The sequence below is a fragment of the Mercenaria mercenaria genome, chromosome 12 (genome assembly GCF_021730395.1).
Source record: "Mercenaria mercenaria strain notata chromosome 12, MADL_Memer_1, whole genome shotgun sequence".
Taxonomy (NCBI): domain Eukaryota; kingdom Metazoa; phylum Mollusca; class Bivalvia; order Venerida; family Veneridae; genus Mercenaria; species Mercenaria mercenaria.
The window spans coordinates 6,797,277-6,813,204 of NC_069372.1; the positions used below are offsets into that span (position 1 = coordinate 6,797,277).

At 34.3% G+C, this 15,928-nt stretch overlaps 2 protein-coding genes across 2 annotated transcripts; both read right to left on the reverse strand.

The window, feature by feature from the left end:
- Positions 1-756: 756 nt before the first annotated feature.
- Positions 757-5,533, reverse strand: LOC123535410 (tropomyosin-like). Its single transcript, XM_045318064.2, has 3 exons — positions 5,488-5,533; positions 4,382-4,520; positions 757-1,660 (listed from the first exon to the last, which is right to left on the reverse strand). The coding sequence occupies exons 1-3, from the start codon at positions 5,531-5,533 to the stop codon at positions 1,384-1,386; spliced, it is 462 nt and encodes a 153-aa protein (XP_045173999.1). The 3' UTR covers positions 757-1,383.
- A 5,723-nt stretch (positions 5,534-11,256) lies between these two features.
- LOC123534770 (peritrophin-44-like) lies at positions 11,257-15,864 on the reverse strand. Its single transcript, XM_045317184.2, has 4 exons — positions 15,712-15,864; positions 13,567-13,717; positions 12,499-12,644; positions 11,257-11,530 (listed from the first exon to the last, which is right to left on the reverse strand). The coding sequence occupies exons 1-4, from the start codon at positions 15,755-15,757 to the stop codon at positions 11,448-11,450; spliced, it is 426 nt and encodes a 141-aa protein (XP_045173119.1). The 5' UTR covers positions 15,758-15,864; the 3' UTR covers positions 11,257-11,447.
- Between the last annotated feature and the right edge of the window lie 64 nt (positions 15,865-15,928).

The window sequence follows — 15,928 nt, forward strand, 5'->3', positions numbered from 1 at the left end:
GTGACTTGGGTTAGAAGTCAACTGCTGAATTCGTCATTTTATTATATTCTACGTGTTTTTATTTTTAATGATTATTACTTTAAAATTATTACTGTTTTATTAAGTGTATTACTGACTGGATCAAGAGAACTTATTAACAATAAAAATAACAACAATAATAAGAAAATGTAATTACTGTTCTTTGCAGACATCAACCACTTTTGTTACTCTCGACCAGATCTTATTGGCACTATGGCATGAATTCGCAAGAGTATCATTTATTTTGTAGAAAACTAATTCACCTTAAGAAACCTTCGAGAATCTGAGAAAATATTTGGATCAAATGGGTTCAGCCCATGTCCTTGAGCCCATCCCATCCCATCCCATCTAACAAGCCCATCCCTTGTCTTCCAGGATCCCGTTTTCAACGAGCTTTTGATCAAAGTTTAATGTTGAAATGTTTGCGAGGTCAATTCTTAATGTTGAAAAAGAACCCATGGGGTCACTTTTCAACGGGTTCAACATTTAATGTTACACCGGCCAATCAGACGGCTATTAGAGCCTGCTAATTTCCAGTATAATATCGTACACCGATCAGCCAGTCAAAACATTGTTTGTGATGCTATGTCGAGAAATTTAGCTCCTGAGCTAGCTAGTAATGACGAATTAAATAATATATGAACCATTGATATAAGTAATGACAAGCAGCAATATAAACAAATACGGAAAGATATAAAAAGGTAGAGTTAATATTTGAAGGGTAAATTTATGGGCAAACAAGAAATATAAACAAAGTTAGGAACCTACGCAAAATATTACGCCGTTACTGAAAGAGCAATTTCACATTCAAAGAATAACTTAGACAGGAAAAAAAAATCTAATGGTAGTAATCAGTACTGCTATACTAGCTGCAATAGATAATCAGATTAAGTATGTAATCAGTGTCTGTCCTGGAGCTAATTAAATTAGTGATAAACAAATATCAGACAGAATAGTAATTCCCAATAACAACTAGGTACCGAGACAACAGCACCTTGCCGACACTGACATGCTAATTGTTTTTTCATAATTCAAAGTCCGCCAGTAAATGATTTTGATTTTTTCTCTCTTTATTTTAAAGGTATGTCAGTGATAGCATTGGTCGTATTGGCCATTATAACAATGGTAAATGGAGCAACAAACGATCATCTGTATTATGTTGTTATATTTCAAGAGGGAAGCTTGGTACGATTTTCAACGGAATAGTGGTTGCATATATATATTATAGCCTTTAACGTGAATAAATAATTCTTTCATTAGTAAAAATCACTTCAACTTCTGTCCGGAGGTAACATTTTGCATAGTTTTCTATCATCAGTAGCAGCGAAATTGGGCTTTGTAGAAATGTAGATGAAGTTGATGTTCTCACATGCCAGCTCTCTCAGCAAGTATTTGATCCAATTCGTCGCTGATCGCCTTGTACTTCTCCTTTTCAGCAAATAATGCATCTTCCAATCTGTCAACTTCCTTCTGCAGCTTGCTGACAACACTTTCAGTCTCAGTAGCACGATTCTCCGCATCCTTGAGTCTATTGGTCAAGTCGTCGATGGTCTCCTCATAACTGTCCAAATCGTCGTAACTTCCATCTGCAATTTCGGAGCATTTAATGAGACTTCCACACGGAGGCGGCACGTTCTGAGGGCTATAATGAAATGTAGTTTTATGATTGTGACTATAGGTCTAAAATGCCTTTCTTGCTTTCTTACTTAGAATGTATAGATGTTTAGGATGATTTTTCTTATCTCGTCTTTATTCTCAGCAGTGAATTTTGTAGTTTCTGTTTGAGCGCTTTCAGAATAAGACACCGGATGTTCTTTTGGGGGGATAGCGCATGTTTTTTTCGTGTAATTACATCTTCAGGATCCCGTGGGCACCAGCATCACACCGTGAATTCTGCAGATGCTAAAACATTAAAAAAAAAGTACGCTAACGCTATTCGAACAAAAACCCGTCTAATGATTAAAGGAATCATAAGAGCCTGCCTTTATATTTTAAAAGTTTTCGCCATTTTCATTGAAGTTTTGCACTTTGTCTTCATCTAACTCTCATCACAAAATACAAACCACAAGACCTTTGAAATCAAAGCTTTCTGAAAACTGATGGGACGAACAAATTGTCTTGCATGGAAAAATAACAAAAGTAAGATACGTGAGTTCTGCGCAATATTTAAACACTTGCGATGTTACTTGATTCTTTTTCAAGTAGTTACAACTGGTTTATGAAGATAAAACTAGTGCACTCCATTACAGCGGAAATACATCTTATAGGAAGGCTAAAATTGCCTTTAAAAAACTTTTCTCGAACACCTGAGTGGCGTTTCCACATGGCACCCCTATGCCAGATGACCCTCGTGTTGTTTATGACAACTAACGATTTGTGCTTGACTATATTTTGTGTAAAATTCTATAAAACTACCTTGATAGTAGCTCTTAGTTCCTTAAAGTTGACTTCTCTATTCAGAATGCCTTATTTTACGGAAAAACATGACGTTTCGCTATAAATATTAAAACTAAACGGGAACTTTGTTGTCGTGTGTCATTTAAACGTCGTAGGGTCATTTCAGTTTACAGACGTTAGTTTCCAGCGCTTTGTTCTACATTTTACCAGTGTACTGTCGTCTATTTAACTCTTAGCCTGCTAGCGGCAAGTGATTCTGCCTTTGCGACCAGTGCAGACCAAGATCAGTCTGCACATTCGTGCAGTCTGATCATGGTCTGCACTGTCCGCCATTCAGCCAATAACGTTTTGGTAAGCACCCCTTTTAACAGTTAATAGTACTGTTCAAATTGAAAGACGGACAAGTCCATTATAGAAATTTAGCAGGGTAAGGGTTAATGTTATTTTAGAATCTGACATCTTCCCAGAAGTATGAAGTAAAGGCATATTTAAATTGTATAAGAACAAAGGTGATGCCAATGACCCTGATAATCATAGTGGGATAACTTTATTGAATTGCTTAGGTAAACTTCTTTACTGAATACCTGGTTAAACTGTTTTCTAGAAGTTAACAATGTTTTATGCAAAGATCAAGCTGGGTTCAGAAAACATTATAGTACTGTTGATCATAAAGTTTCCTTGAGAATGTTGATAAATATGTATTTAATAAACAATAAAAAATTGTCCTGTGCTTTTATAGACTACTGTAAAGTCTTCGACTCTGTCAAGCATATAGCTTTGTGGCATAAAAGTTACAATGTGGATGGTAAATGCTTATGAATATCTTTAATATGTATGAAAAAAAATATTGTGTTAAGTCCAGAATTATTTGTCACTCAAACTGCGGTAAGATTTGCAATTACATCTTTTTGACACCTTGGTTGCACGTATCATTTAGTATTGTTCGGAAGTGTGGGGAGTGGAAAATGTTGAAATTACTGATAAATTTCAGTTAAAATACATAAAATTTATTTTGAATTTCAAACAACATACACCGAATTGTAAGATTTATGGTGATCTTGGTATTACTCAACTTTCAAATTGTATTTGTAGGGAAGAGTTTTGAATTTCTGGAACAAATCAGTCAATTTTAAGGAAGATAAAGTTTGTAACATCTTGTACAGAACTTGTTTTTCATTATCTGTCACCCAGAATGTAAATTTTATTTGGATTAATAATGTTACAGATACTTTGAACCATCTTGGTATGTCAGAATTATTGGTTAGAACAGAAAACCCACTCTATCTGTGCTTTCAAGAACATTGTTAATATAAGAATTAAAGATCTATTTGTGCAAAACTGGAACAGCATTATCATTTATGTCAACAATGGACAATATTTGAATTATAGTAAATTCAAGCAGGATCTGTACTTGGGAATTACGTTACATTTTGCCTTTTGATCTTGCTGTCACACTCTGTAAATTTGGATGTCTTAATTATAAATTACCAATAGAAAAGGTCAGGTTATTAAACGTTGGTAGAGAACAAAGAACACGAACTTTGTGTAAAAGAAACCTACATGGAGATGAACTTCATTACTTGTTTTCCTGCATTAGTCTTAATGTTGAAAGGCAAAACTATATCCGATTCGATTAATATCATTACACAGATCCAAACGATGATAAATTTTCACGAAAAATAATCTGCCGCTGGTTGTAGATGTAAATAGGCATATCCGGCTCTCGGAAATATATTATGGGAAAACAGTTACCCTCGATCCGGATATTCCCATCTGTATCTACAACCAAAGACAGATTATTATAATCTAGATTGAACATTTCCACCAACGTAAATGACTGTTTATATTACTTTGTTAGACTTTTCGCAGTGAGGATTGAATTGGTGTTTATTTGAAGACTTCGTTAGCACTAAAGCGGATATTCCGCCCTTTAAAAACTCGACTTAAATATATTTAATACTCTTACTCATCACACATTCCAGTGTCCTTGTTATACGTCATATTTTCTGGACAGTCTTGTATGGAGTACCGGCCTCCCACGCATTTTGCGAAAGTCTTGCAACCAAGTTGGTCATTGCCGTCAGCTACTACTGCCGATGCATAACCTGAAAACAGAACAGATGCATTTCATGTACTTATCACAAGAAACAACATAATAGTTCAGAACCGTTTTGTTGCAGGAAATTATGCATCATTAATTTGATATTTTTTCACATGTTAGACGTTGTTGAAAAGAAATGACGCTACGGCGGAGTTTCAAGTATCGAAGGTCGAATAGACATTGTCTGTTATAGGTAAAGAAAGAAGACATTTCGATGTTTTCAGCAGGAAAAACTAACGTGTGATAAAAGAATCTTATAATTGCGTCTTTGCACATTGATTTTCTCAAAATCATTGAATGCTCGACAGAGCGACGCATTTTATCACTTTATTTTACTCGTTTAATAAATTCAGTAGAATAGAATTGAATAGAATGAATATAATGCATTTAGATAAACAATTATGAACCGTCGCTGTCACATAAATCAAATAAGACAGCGCGCTCGACTATTTGAAGCCCTTCCACCTAGTACTAGCTTACAAACAAAAGCTTAAGTAAAACTTCTTAGTTTAAAAAGGGACATAATTTTGCTTAAATGTAAGTCGCTTGCTACGTGAGGTCATTCCTTGATACTAAAGACGTGTGGAGAATCTGAAAGCATTTGGTCAAGTAATTCCTGAGGAACATGCAAACCTGTGTTAAAATGGGCATAATTGTGACAAAATAAAAGCTAACGTGGTCAAATCGAATTAATATTTTAAATATAATATCTTGCTATTGAATAAAATCATTGTTTGTTGTTTAGATACGCAAGATTATATCACTTGGGCTGTGCGATATAATTTCTTCGAATCTGAACTCTAAACAATAATTTTATTCAACGACAAATCACAATTTTTGGATATACATGTATCATTTCTTAAATAATATTAAGTAATGTAATATTTAATCAACTTTAAAGCTAAAAATACAAACATTTTATTTCACCACTAGTAATACAATTATACAATGAACAAAAGTCTATCACTTACCAACAAAAGCTGAAAGTACCACGTTGCAGACCACAAGATTATTCATTCTGAAATATTTTAAATATTATTGCTGAAAATGTCAAATGTATCTCCACCGACGTATCTTTATATTACATTTGCTGTAAGAAGCTACTCGTACTCGCTTTATTGCAGGAAATATTAGACCAAAAGTTACTTTGTGAATTAATTTTCACAAATCATCAATTCTACACTGTGTTTTCAAATGACAAACTATTGATAATATGCTATACAAAAGAGGGAGGGTTTATTATTTCAATTTTAAAAATCGTATCAGATTGAAATTTTCCTAGCTATAGTTTATCTTAAAAAATGCTTTTTGGCTGTTATTATTACGCAAATATACGGATGTAAACCATATTTGGACTTACAAATCCTTGAATATCGCTAACGATTCTTGGATGAATTGCAGGAAGGCTCAATGTGATTAATACCCGTATAAACGCATAAAGAGTGTTTTTTTTTAATTATATACTCTCTAATTAAATACTGAGAAGGACTGATGAAATATAATTTATATTTCGCTGTATTCATTTTTCACTGCAGTGAGACATATTTTTAATATTTTTACTGATTTACCGGATCTAGCAGTGACTTTGGTATCATTTGAAGTGAAAACATGTATATGGATAGTGAAGCAAACTACTTCAAGTCAAAATATAGAATAACAATGATCACAACCCGCCTATGGTGCAATCTAACTACTCCAGTCACACACACGGCGCGGATAGTTACGTCTAGCCACGGAGAGAAACGTTGTAATCCGTATCGATCCGTATCGATCCGTACCTGAGCCCTACCTTAAAGTAGTAATCCGTATCAGTCCATACCAATCCGGACGGCTCAGGTACGGATCGTTTCTATCCGTAGCTGAACGTAACTATCCGCGCCGTATGTGTGACTGGGGTATAAGGGACTTTACTCGGGGGAACGTTTGAAACGCCAGAAAATAATAACAAAATTACCGGGAACTGCAAGTTGTACTGCACTTTTATATTTTATATCTTACTGGCTTTTGACCCTTGCCGCCAGAAAAAAAATAGTTTGCTATTATGTAATGTTCTTTTTGAAATTATGAAGTCCAATGTTGAAGGAAAAAAATCAAAAGATGCCAGTTTGTTTATGTCATTTTGGCTTGGAGCTGTTTCATATAAAATCCACTTACATAAAAAAGGTTTCTTGACGTCAGATTTTCAGAAGCTTTTATAAATCTTTCCTAGAATTATATGAACTATTGCAAAATATTTAGTTTTGAATATTTTTTATTGAATCATCCCTTAGTCCTAGCTTTGTTTCGGAATAGTCGTGGTCGCCGTGGCCCAGTTGTTAAGGCGTCCGCCTCGGGATCGGCAGGTCGAAGTTCGAGCCCCATGGGGAGCGTTCGTCTGGGGATGTTTGTCATGGGACTCGTTCCGAAAAGGCCGATTCGTGAGCCGCGAGCTAGTTAAATGAATGGTTACCGACTTCTATCCGCCTGGCGCCTGGCATAGTGGTTGGGAGGTAATTGGTACGCACAATAAAAGTGTCTCATAAGCAAAATTGGCTGGCCATTTCAATAGGGCTGACACTATAATAATCAAGACCTTTACCTTTACCTTTACTTAGCACTTCATCACGTGACGTTTCAGGCTGCCGATTTCGTTGTTTTTGTGATAAGAACGAGTAAAACTCCGGTTTCAGGACATTAAATTTTGAGGCAAAAATGGCCGAATTTGCACAACTTGCGCGACTTATCCCTGGCATAAAACATATGCATATTCTTAACCAGACACAAATAATGGTGGTCTGAAAAGTGTCTCATAACCGTTATTTTATTTAAGAAAAAAATACGGACCACAGCACGAAACTGGCCCCTGCCACTTTTGCAAGACGGGAAAATAGTTTATTTCATCATTCATATACATGTTTTGATCCCTAAATCACTACACAAAGATTCTACGCTTACATTTGTTATATGAATGATATAAATGTGTTCTTTAGCATGAGTAAAATTGAAGTTTTAAATTCGACGACACACATGAAACTCATACCAAACATTATTTTTTCAAATAATCGACATCATCGTTTTTTTTGTTGCTTTTTATACATTAGATTATGAAGGATAAATTCAATTTATTTGTATATCTTTTAAACAGTCACAAGTTAAGATATCTTTTTTATTTTGTTTTTCTTTCGTAAAAATGATTTAAAGTTGTTGATTACGTCCTACACATTGTTGGATAAGGACGTCAAAGTGACATCACACATACGAAAAGAATTCTAAACGTCAATACATTGAACATTGAAAATACAATGTAGCTCAAACAATAAGTTTTACTTACCTCTGGTTTGCTGTTTTGGAATAATTTATCTTACTGCGTCGTTCAAGTATATTTCGCAAAATGTATTTGCATAATTGATTGCATTTTTCTTCCGTGACTTAATATTCCCAGCTTGAAAATTAAAATTTTTGTAAGCATCTGTATGACTGTAAATTAGTTATTTTCGTGACACTCAACGCCTGACACAACTTTTAATTGTTTTGATTGTCTGAAACTAGTATAGTTGAAGGTAAAGTTATTTGAAGAAGCCAATTACTTCACGGCAACGATGGCCGTTATATACTAGTATACATGTTCAAACTGTTGCAAAAAATAAAAAATGAATAAATAAACACACAACATATGTAGTTATTGACCTTTATGCCGATGATTAAACATTAACATAATGTCTTTACACCATACAAAAGGAAAAAAGAAATATGCAAATATAAGTGCATATTATATAAAAGTGCGACAAATGCACAACGCAGAATTGAAGAAGATGTGTTTACGGGTATACTCATAGATGACACGTAAATCTGAACTTAACCCGAAATTGGCTTTGCATGCTTCATCGTTTCGGATAAAGAAAAACGTTCCTAAAAGTAGAAAAACTGTAGGATCCAGTTATACCTATTTATTACATGTTTTTCATTGAATTATCGAAAGATTAGAGTGAAATATATCTGGTATCTGTTGTTAACTGGTAAGAAACTACAAAATGGCCAAATTAAGTCAAAGGAAAAAAGTTTATTTTACATGTAAGATCAAAGTATCTTTCACTAATGAACATCATATCTTACATTTTTACTCTCGGCTATGTCACTCGTGAAAATATTGCATCTGGTGTTTACTCATGAAAAATGAAGCTGTACACGCTTTAAACATAAATTGCGCCAGTAACATGATAAATAATTTGTCGTTTGTCTAAACTTGTATATGTATATACTGTCTATATGGTTACTTATGTATAATTTTGTTTTGTAATTCTAATGTTGTAATATTAGAATGTACTATTTGTGCAGAAAATTGAATGTTAACAACCTTCTCCGTTTAAATAATGTCTCGCCATTTTCATGCTTGTAAAAACCTCATGGGCCAGTTGGCCTAAAGGAAAATTGAAAATAAACTTATCAAACTTATCAAACTTATCATTATTCGAAATATGCTTAAGTTTGTCTCTTGTAAGTCATTGTCCTTTAGATGCTGTTGTAGTACGTGTTCAGAATAGCTAAAACAATTGGCTCACATTTATCTATGAGGTGGATTTCTCGGCTGCTACTTCAGAGACAGTCATAGATGTGATGGGGGGAAACGATTTATATTATTAACGTAGTTTTCATAGAGTCCAGATAATGTGCTTGTTTCTGTTAAAACACGCTTACGCTAGAATGACGTCACGTTAACGTGCGATGAAGTCAATATTATTGCTGCGACCAAGAAAGAGCGCTACTATATTTTATCTACTGTTTTATATAAATATATAGCATATTAGAATTGGACTGTTCTCTTCAACTATCACATGCCTTTCCTATGTAAATCGGAGGTGGAGGATGCGTGACTTAACACATTGTGTCATCTGTCAGTATGTGACACGCCCGAGGATCAAACTCAGTCCAGTTATAATCTTGTGTTCTACCATAATGTACATTTTAAGTTGGGTGATTATGAAAGCAGCCAGGTAATTCTTTTCATTAAATAAACATTTATTATAATGAGCAAGTCGCCTTTGTCGGTCATCCGGCATAGAAAATTGTGTCAGACGGTAATTGGTATGGGTTACAAGATGATGTCACAGTCGCCACTGGGATCGATGACATTTATTTGCCATATCAGCCGCTCAAAATCGGCTTCAACTAGATATTTGCATTTTCAGCCGGAAAAATGGGAAAAACTTTCTTTAAATTGATATATCCTTGCCATTGCTTGTCAAGATATTGGGGAGACAGTCGTTGTCCATGCCGCTCAATTAGCAATGCAACTGTACTTAGTTATTGAGCTGCCTTTTCGGGTATCATATGAAGGAAAAAATATTCCGCCCTGATATTTGATAAAAAAAACAGGGACTATGATTGGGTAGCTATGGTCGCGGACTTGGAACGTTTACCCTCTCAGCACAGTTGACTTGGTGATGGTAATTATTACGGACAAACGGAAGTACTAGGCTATACCCTCTTTATTTCGAAGTAAGTTAATAAATCTGAAGGCATACACATGTATCTATACAGCTTTATTCGTCAGTCGGATCATGCGATAAGGCCTGAATGCGAAATCATAGCATTTGGATATACCTAAGATAGGAATCAAACGTGTAACTAGTATATAATAAATTATTGACAAATATCCGTTCGTTTTCATTTTAAATTACAGTGAATGATGACAATTGCATTACTGACAGATACGGGGTCATTTTCTTAATAAAAGTCAGATACTGAGGTTTGAAGCTGATCCCAAAAGATAGAAACCACTATTTTATTCAATACATGTCTCGTATATGTTGGCTTTAATCCCAAATGCCCACCGCTTACTTCCTAGAAGGACTGTCCAAAAAAAAACGAAAATAACAAATTCTTAAATAGCCATGTTTCTAACTTTCTGTGTGCATTTACTAAATAAAAATGCAGAAAAAAGGAGAAAAGTTGGATATGAAGCACTGAAATCACAATTTTCTTCTATGTCACAGATCACGTTAAAGTTTGCTTTACAAGTTGAATGAGAATGGCGGTAACTAAACGATATAGTTGATTAATGTTCACGAGAGTGAAATCATTCGTCCCATAACGTAGTATTTGTTTTAACTTGTTGTGTTGTAGTGATAGAAATGTGACTTATATTATAGTTATATATAATTTCAAAGCATTTTAACTGGCTCTGTCGGTATGAACAACACTTTAACCGCAAAATCCAGTATCTTGACTTGGATGAGGGCAATCTTAAATTGAAGGCTGGAAACGAAAGAGTGATAGTTTGTTAGTTGGACCCAGTTGTTCGGAACTTTAACCAGCTGTTAAACAAACCGGCGGTTAAATTTTGATTTAAAATATATCTTGGTGGGAAACATGAGTTTAATGTTTTAATTTTACTTGAAAGACTTTTTAGTGTTCATAATCCTTAACTTAAACGTTCGTTTTACCAAGTCTTCTAAAATGTTGAATTATAATGACCGCCAGCTTAATAACCTGTTAAAATTTCGAACAACTAGGCCCTGGTCTGTGGGGGATCGAAGCCAACAATTACATAAATACGTCTCAACAATTAGGTTGAGTTCGCCCTCTTATCGGTAAAATTATCCTCCTACATCGATTTTTTTTACCTTGATCATGGTGGAAGGGAGACAACTGTGTATATCGTTGATCTTAATAAACAAGGGAAGATAATAGAATCGATTTTTATCCAATTCTTCAGTATGGGGTGCAAACCTTACAGAAATAACAAAAAAAGCAACACGACATAGTCCAGATATAGTTTAATTTTGAATATTTTTGTACAGCTAACAGATTTGTTTAAATAACAGTGCAAGTATGAAATGTATTAATTTTGTAATCCTAATTTTCCGATATCGAAAGAGTTGATCATTAATAATTAATTAGTATAAACATCACAGCAATGAACGTTTAATCTCTGAAATTGTCTTTGACTAATCTATTTTCCTGCTAGAGTTCCACAGGGCGGTGGTACAGCATTCTCCCAGTTGCACGTGTGCAAATTCTCGTCAAATACTGTTCCTGAAGAAAACAAGGTAAAATACTCTATGAGTTGAGTTAGATCATCAGAAGAGAAGCTATCTCCCTATAAAGCAGATTAATTTTCTGATAAGCTCATTTTGCTAATAGATTCACATTTACACTAATCCAAACTTTTCACGCCCCTCGATATTTTTGGTAGTATCTTTTAAGATAGTACATTAATGAAACTTCTTACACATTTTAGTAAATTCTTCTTTGAATTAAATGAGCCACGCCATGAGAAAACCAACATAGTGGGTTTGCAACCAGCATGGATCCAGACCAGCCTGCGCATCCGCGCAGTCTGGTCAGGATTCATGCTGTTCGCTAACAGTTTCTCTAATTGTAATAGGCTTTGAAAGCGAACAGCATGGATCCTGACCAGACTGCGCGGATGCGCAGGCTGGTCTGGATCCATGCTGGTCGCAAACCCACTATGTTGGTTTTCTCATGGCACGGCTCAAATGAAAAAAAAATCACCAAAATCAAATAATACTACAATGCATTTGTATTTTCATTAGTTTTTAAAAATGGGAAGAGATCATAAAATGAATGAAATAGCATAAAATAACATCTTTGCACTAATCGTTTCTGTTCAAATGTTGATATGTTCATTTGAATGGCGAACAGTGCAGATCATGATCAGATTAATGCACTGGTCGCAAAGGCAGAACCACTCGTGTCAAGCATGATGAGGTTTAATATTAGCAGGGCAAAGACAATTCGACAGATTTCACACAAAATAACGATACAAAATATGCTGTCCATCTGCCTTGTCGGAGACACGAGTACACGACAGATAGACTAAATATATGTAAATGGATATTGTATAAGTCACAGAAGTGCTTTGTTTTACATTTTAATTGTTGATCATATAGTATTAACTAAAGTTAAGGCTTTATCTCAGTTTCGAACACACTACAACACAGCACTGCGAAGTCACTAACAAGATTCCTTAATTATCTTACCTTCAGGGCAGAAATTGTGTCCTAAAAATTTGTTATCATTGCACGTGTACCATGTCTTGCAGTTTTGATCCTTATCGGCATACTGTCCATCGGCAGTACTGGAGCAGTCAATGAGATTTCCACATGGGGGCGGCACGTTCGCAGGGCTAAAATAAAATGTAGTTGCATAATAGAAAAAGACTATAGGTAATAATAGAAACAGACAATAGGTGAAAAATGTCTGTTGTGTTACCTTACAAAGAAACCTTGTCTTTGTATATGTAATTGCTTAGGTCATTATTCTTTGAAGTTTTTTTAGAGATTCCAACTTTAGAGAAATCAAATAAAAGAAAAATTCATACAGATGTAATTTTGTTGAGATAACACAATGTTGTTTTTTTTCTTGTTGTAACATCTGCAGAATTCCGAAGGAAAAAAATATCCAGAAGGATTCTGTAGATGCTATGAATGGAAACAAAACTGCACTAACGCTACTTTAGTTAATAGCTAATATAAATGAATTATGTATCGAAGTGCGGACTTGTTTGACTATGAATTAAACGCGTTTAGCCGTTTGTTATTGAAAATGTGCACCTTGCCTGCAACAACTTTGAAATCAAAGCTTTCGGAACACTGATGGGGTGGAAAGAGTGTCATGCATTGAAGATGTAACACATTAAGTTATGCTCTGGACACTAAATGCGAGGGTCAAATTTGACCTTTGAGCTCCATTTGTGACCTTTAACTTTAACCTACCGGCCTGATGAATGTACTCTGAACATCGTCTCATCGCCATCAACCTTTATGCAAAGTTTAAAGTCAATATCTTGAATGGCTATTGAAATATACTCCGGACACGAAGTACGACGGACGGACAGACGCACGCGCCATATAAAATGTATAAAAAGGAATAACAGCAACCTTACGCTCAATCCGGGTTTGTAGTATTATCAACGTTTTTCCATCATCGTAAACTACTTTTTGGTACTATTTTGTTAGACTCTTTACAGTACAGTCCGGTTACGAAAGCACTGAAGCGGATACTTTGAGCATACAAAATCTCGATAAAATTTTATTTGATATCCTTACTCGTCACACATTCCAGTGTTGTTGTTGTACACCATTTTTTCTGGGCAGTCCACTATGGAGGACTGGCCTCTCACACATTTTGCGAAAGACTTGCAGCCAAGTTCATAATTGCCGTCAGCTAATGTTGTACAATTTACTGCCGATGCATAGCCTGAAAACAGAACAGATGAATTACATATACTTATGACAGAACAGCAAAGTCACTACGGACTTATCTGTACTAAAAACACAGAAAAAGTTTCACCAACGTTGTCGTTGCAATGGAATAACGCCATAGAATGACGCATTCATAGTGCCGTATAATAAATGTATAGTATTGGAGACATTGGTCGACATGATTTTATTTATTACGAAAGTTCATTTTTTCTGCAGAAAAAAACAAATAAACTGACATGATAAATATAGTCTCTTACATTTGTGTCTTTCCTCGACACAGTCTCGCATTTTTTTTCCAACTACTCGTTTTAGTAATAAATACAATATGAAACCCGCATAAATGTTAACTTAGTGACATACAACACTGCGTTTTAATGATAAAAGTGATATCGTTTGGTAAAGTCGAGATTAAACGAGATTTCAAAGAATGCATTTACTCAGAGTTTCATAATTGTGACATTCTGTAGATCTTGTATCTGTCTTTATAGTGTTTGAAATTATTGTTTGTCCAATGGCATTGCAGTATTTTTCAAATTATCGGGAAATTTATTTTGGTAAATCAACATTTACTTCCAGTAGTTTATTAACCTGGTAAGTCACCTACTGTTAGACGGAGCTTAAATTTGTAAACAAAAAATAATTTCAAACACTAAACAGGATAGTGTTTATTAGTAAGCATTTATCAAATTAAATTGGTCGCGCACCTGCGCCGCCCAAACCAATTCAATTTGATAAATGCTTACTAATAAACACTAACCTTTACTTAATAAAGATTAAATCTTATACTATTTACAAGAAATGATATGGTATTTCTTTAGAACTGATTTCATCATATATTTCAGAAATGTATAGATCTAACTAAATATTTAGACTGAATTCAAGCAAATTTAGCATAGAAATTCTAAAATACAGTTATTTTATACAAAAAGCAACTTTGGAGAGTGAATTGCTGTATTCATTATTTCCCGAATTCGCTATTTTTGTTTGTAAACGATTTAAAGTCGAAATAAAATGTGTATTTGAATACATGTATTTTTGCGGATTTCAAATGTTGATAAAAAACAATGCCGTTGCTTTTATCAACCTTGCTGTCTGTAAATGCAAGGAAGAATTCTCTTGCAAACTGTCATCAGTACTGTTGTATTTGTCTTCCCTTATAATATACACGTTTCAGTATTATTATTTTTATTATTATTATTATTATTATTATTATTAATGTAATAGGAGTATTTCTGAGATTGTGTAGTGTATTTATTGTGAGATTTATTTTCAGCCAAAAAATAGCATCTTATGTGTCCCTCCTCCCCATCCCTTTTCTTTTGCTGGATACGTGTAAAACAAATTTGATCAAGACAGCTGTCGTAGGAAAAATATTTCATTTTTCATATTTTATCAACTTTATAGGTGGACACTCGCATTTAAGCAAACATTTTTTTTCAGTTTGCATTATTAAAGAAATCAAAGACGTATCATATAGAATGAGATCTCTTTTAATAATAAAGTTTTTAAAAATATTTTGATTTCAAAAAGATCTCTAGTTTCAAATTTGCGGGATACTGAACCAAAAGGGAATTGATTTAATCCTGTTTGCCTGTGCAACCAAGAGAGACTAAGGAAGGTAATAGTAATTTTACAAACATTTCTAATGAATTTCGACTTAGTATATACTTGTCAATGCAAACAAATGTTAAACAAATATCATATAAAAATTCAGTTATTCATACAAGTTGTGCTTACTTACTTATGCTAAAAAATTCTATCTTGGTTGGGCAACCAGGATAGGAAAATCAAATTTTATAAGTTTCTTCAGTGATAATTTGACATGTTTCAAGCAGATAGTGTTCACAGACATGCGTAAATGATCAGCTGCAAAAGATGCGAAAAATTCATTATTTGACTAAAATCTGCTTCACCATCTCAATGCTACAAATACCCTTTATTTTCCCACTAATTATATAACTATACAATGAATAAAAGTCTATAACTTACCGACAAAAGCTGATAGTACCACAATGCAGATCACTAAATTATTCATTCTGATATATTCTGATTATTAACGCTGAAAATGTCAAATGTATCTCCACCGACTGTTCCTAGTGGACCTAGCTTTATATTACCGTTGCAGTGAGTTTTTGCAATCATCCCACGGACTTTATACCGATGAGGCCCGTCAATGTCGGCTTAAAATGACGTGGCGTATAATGCT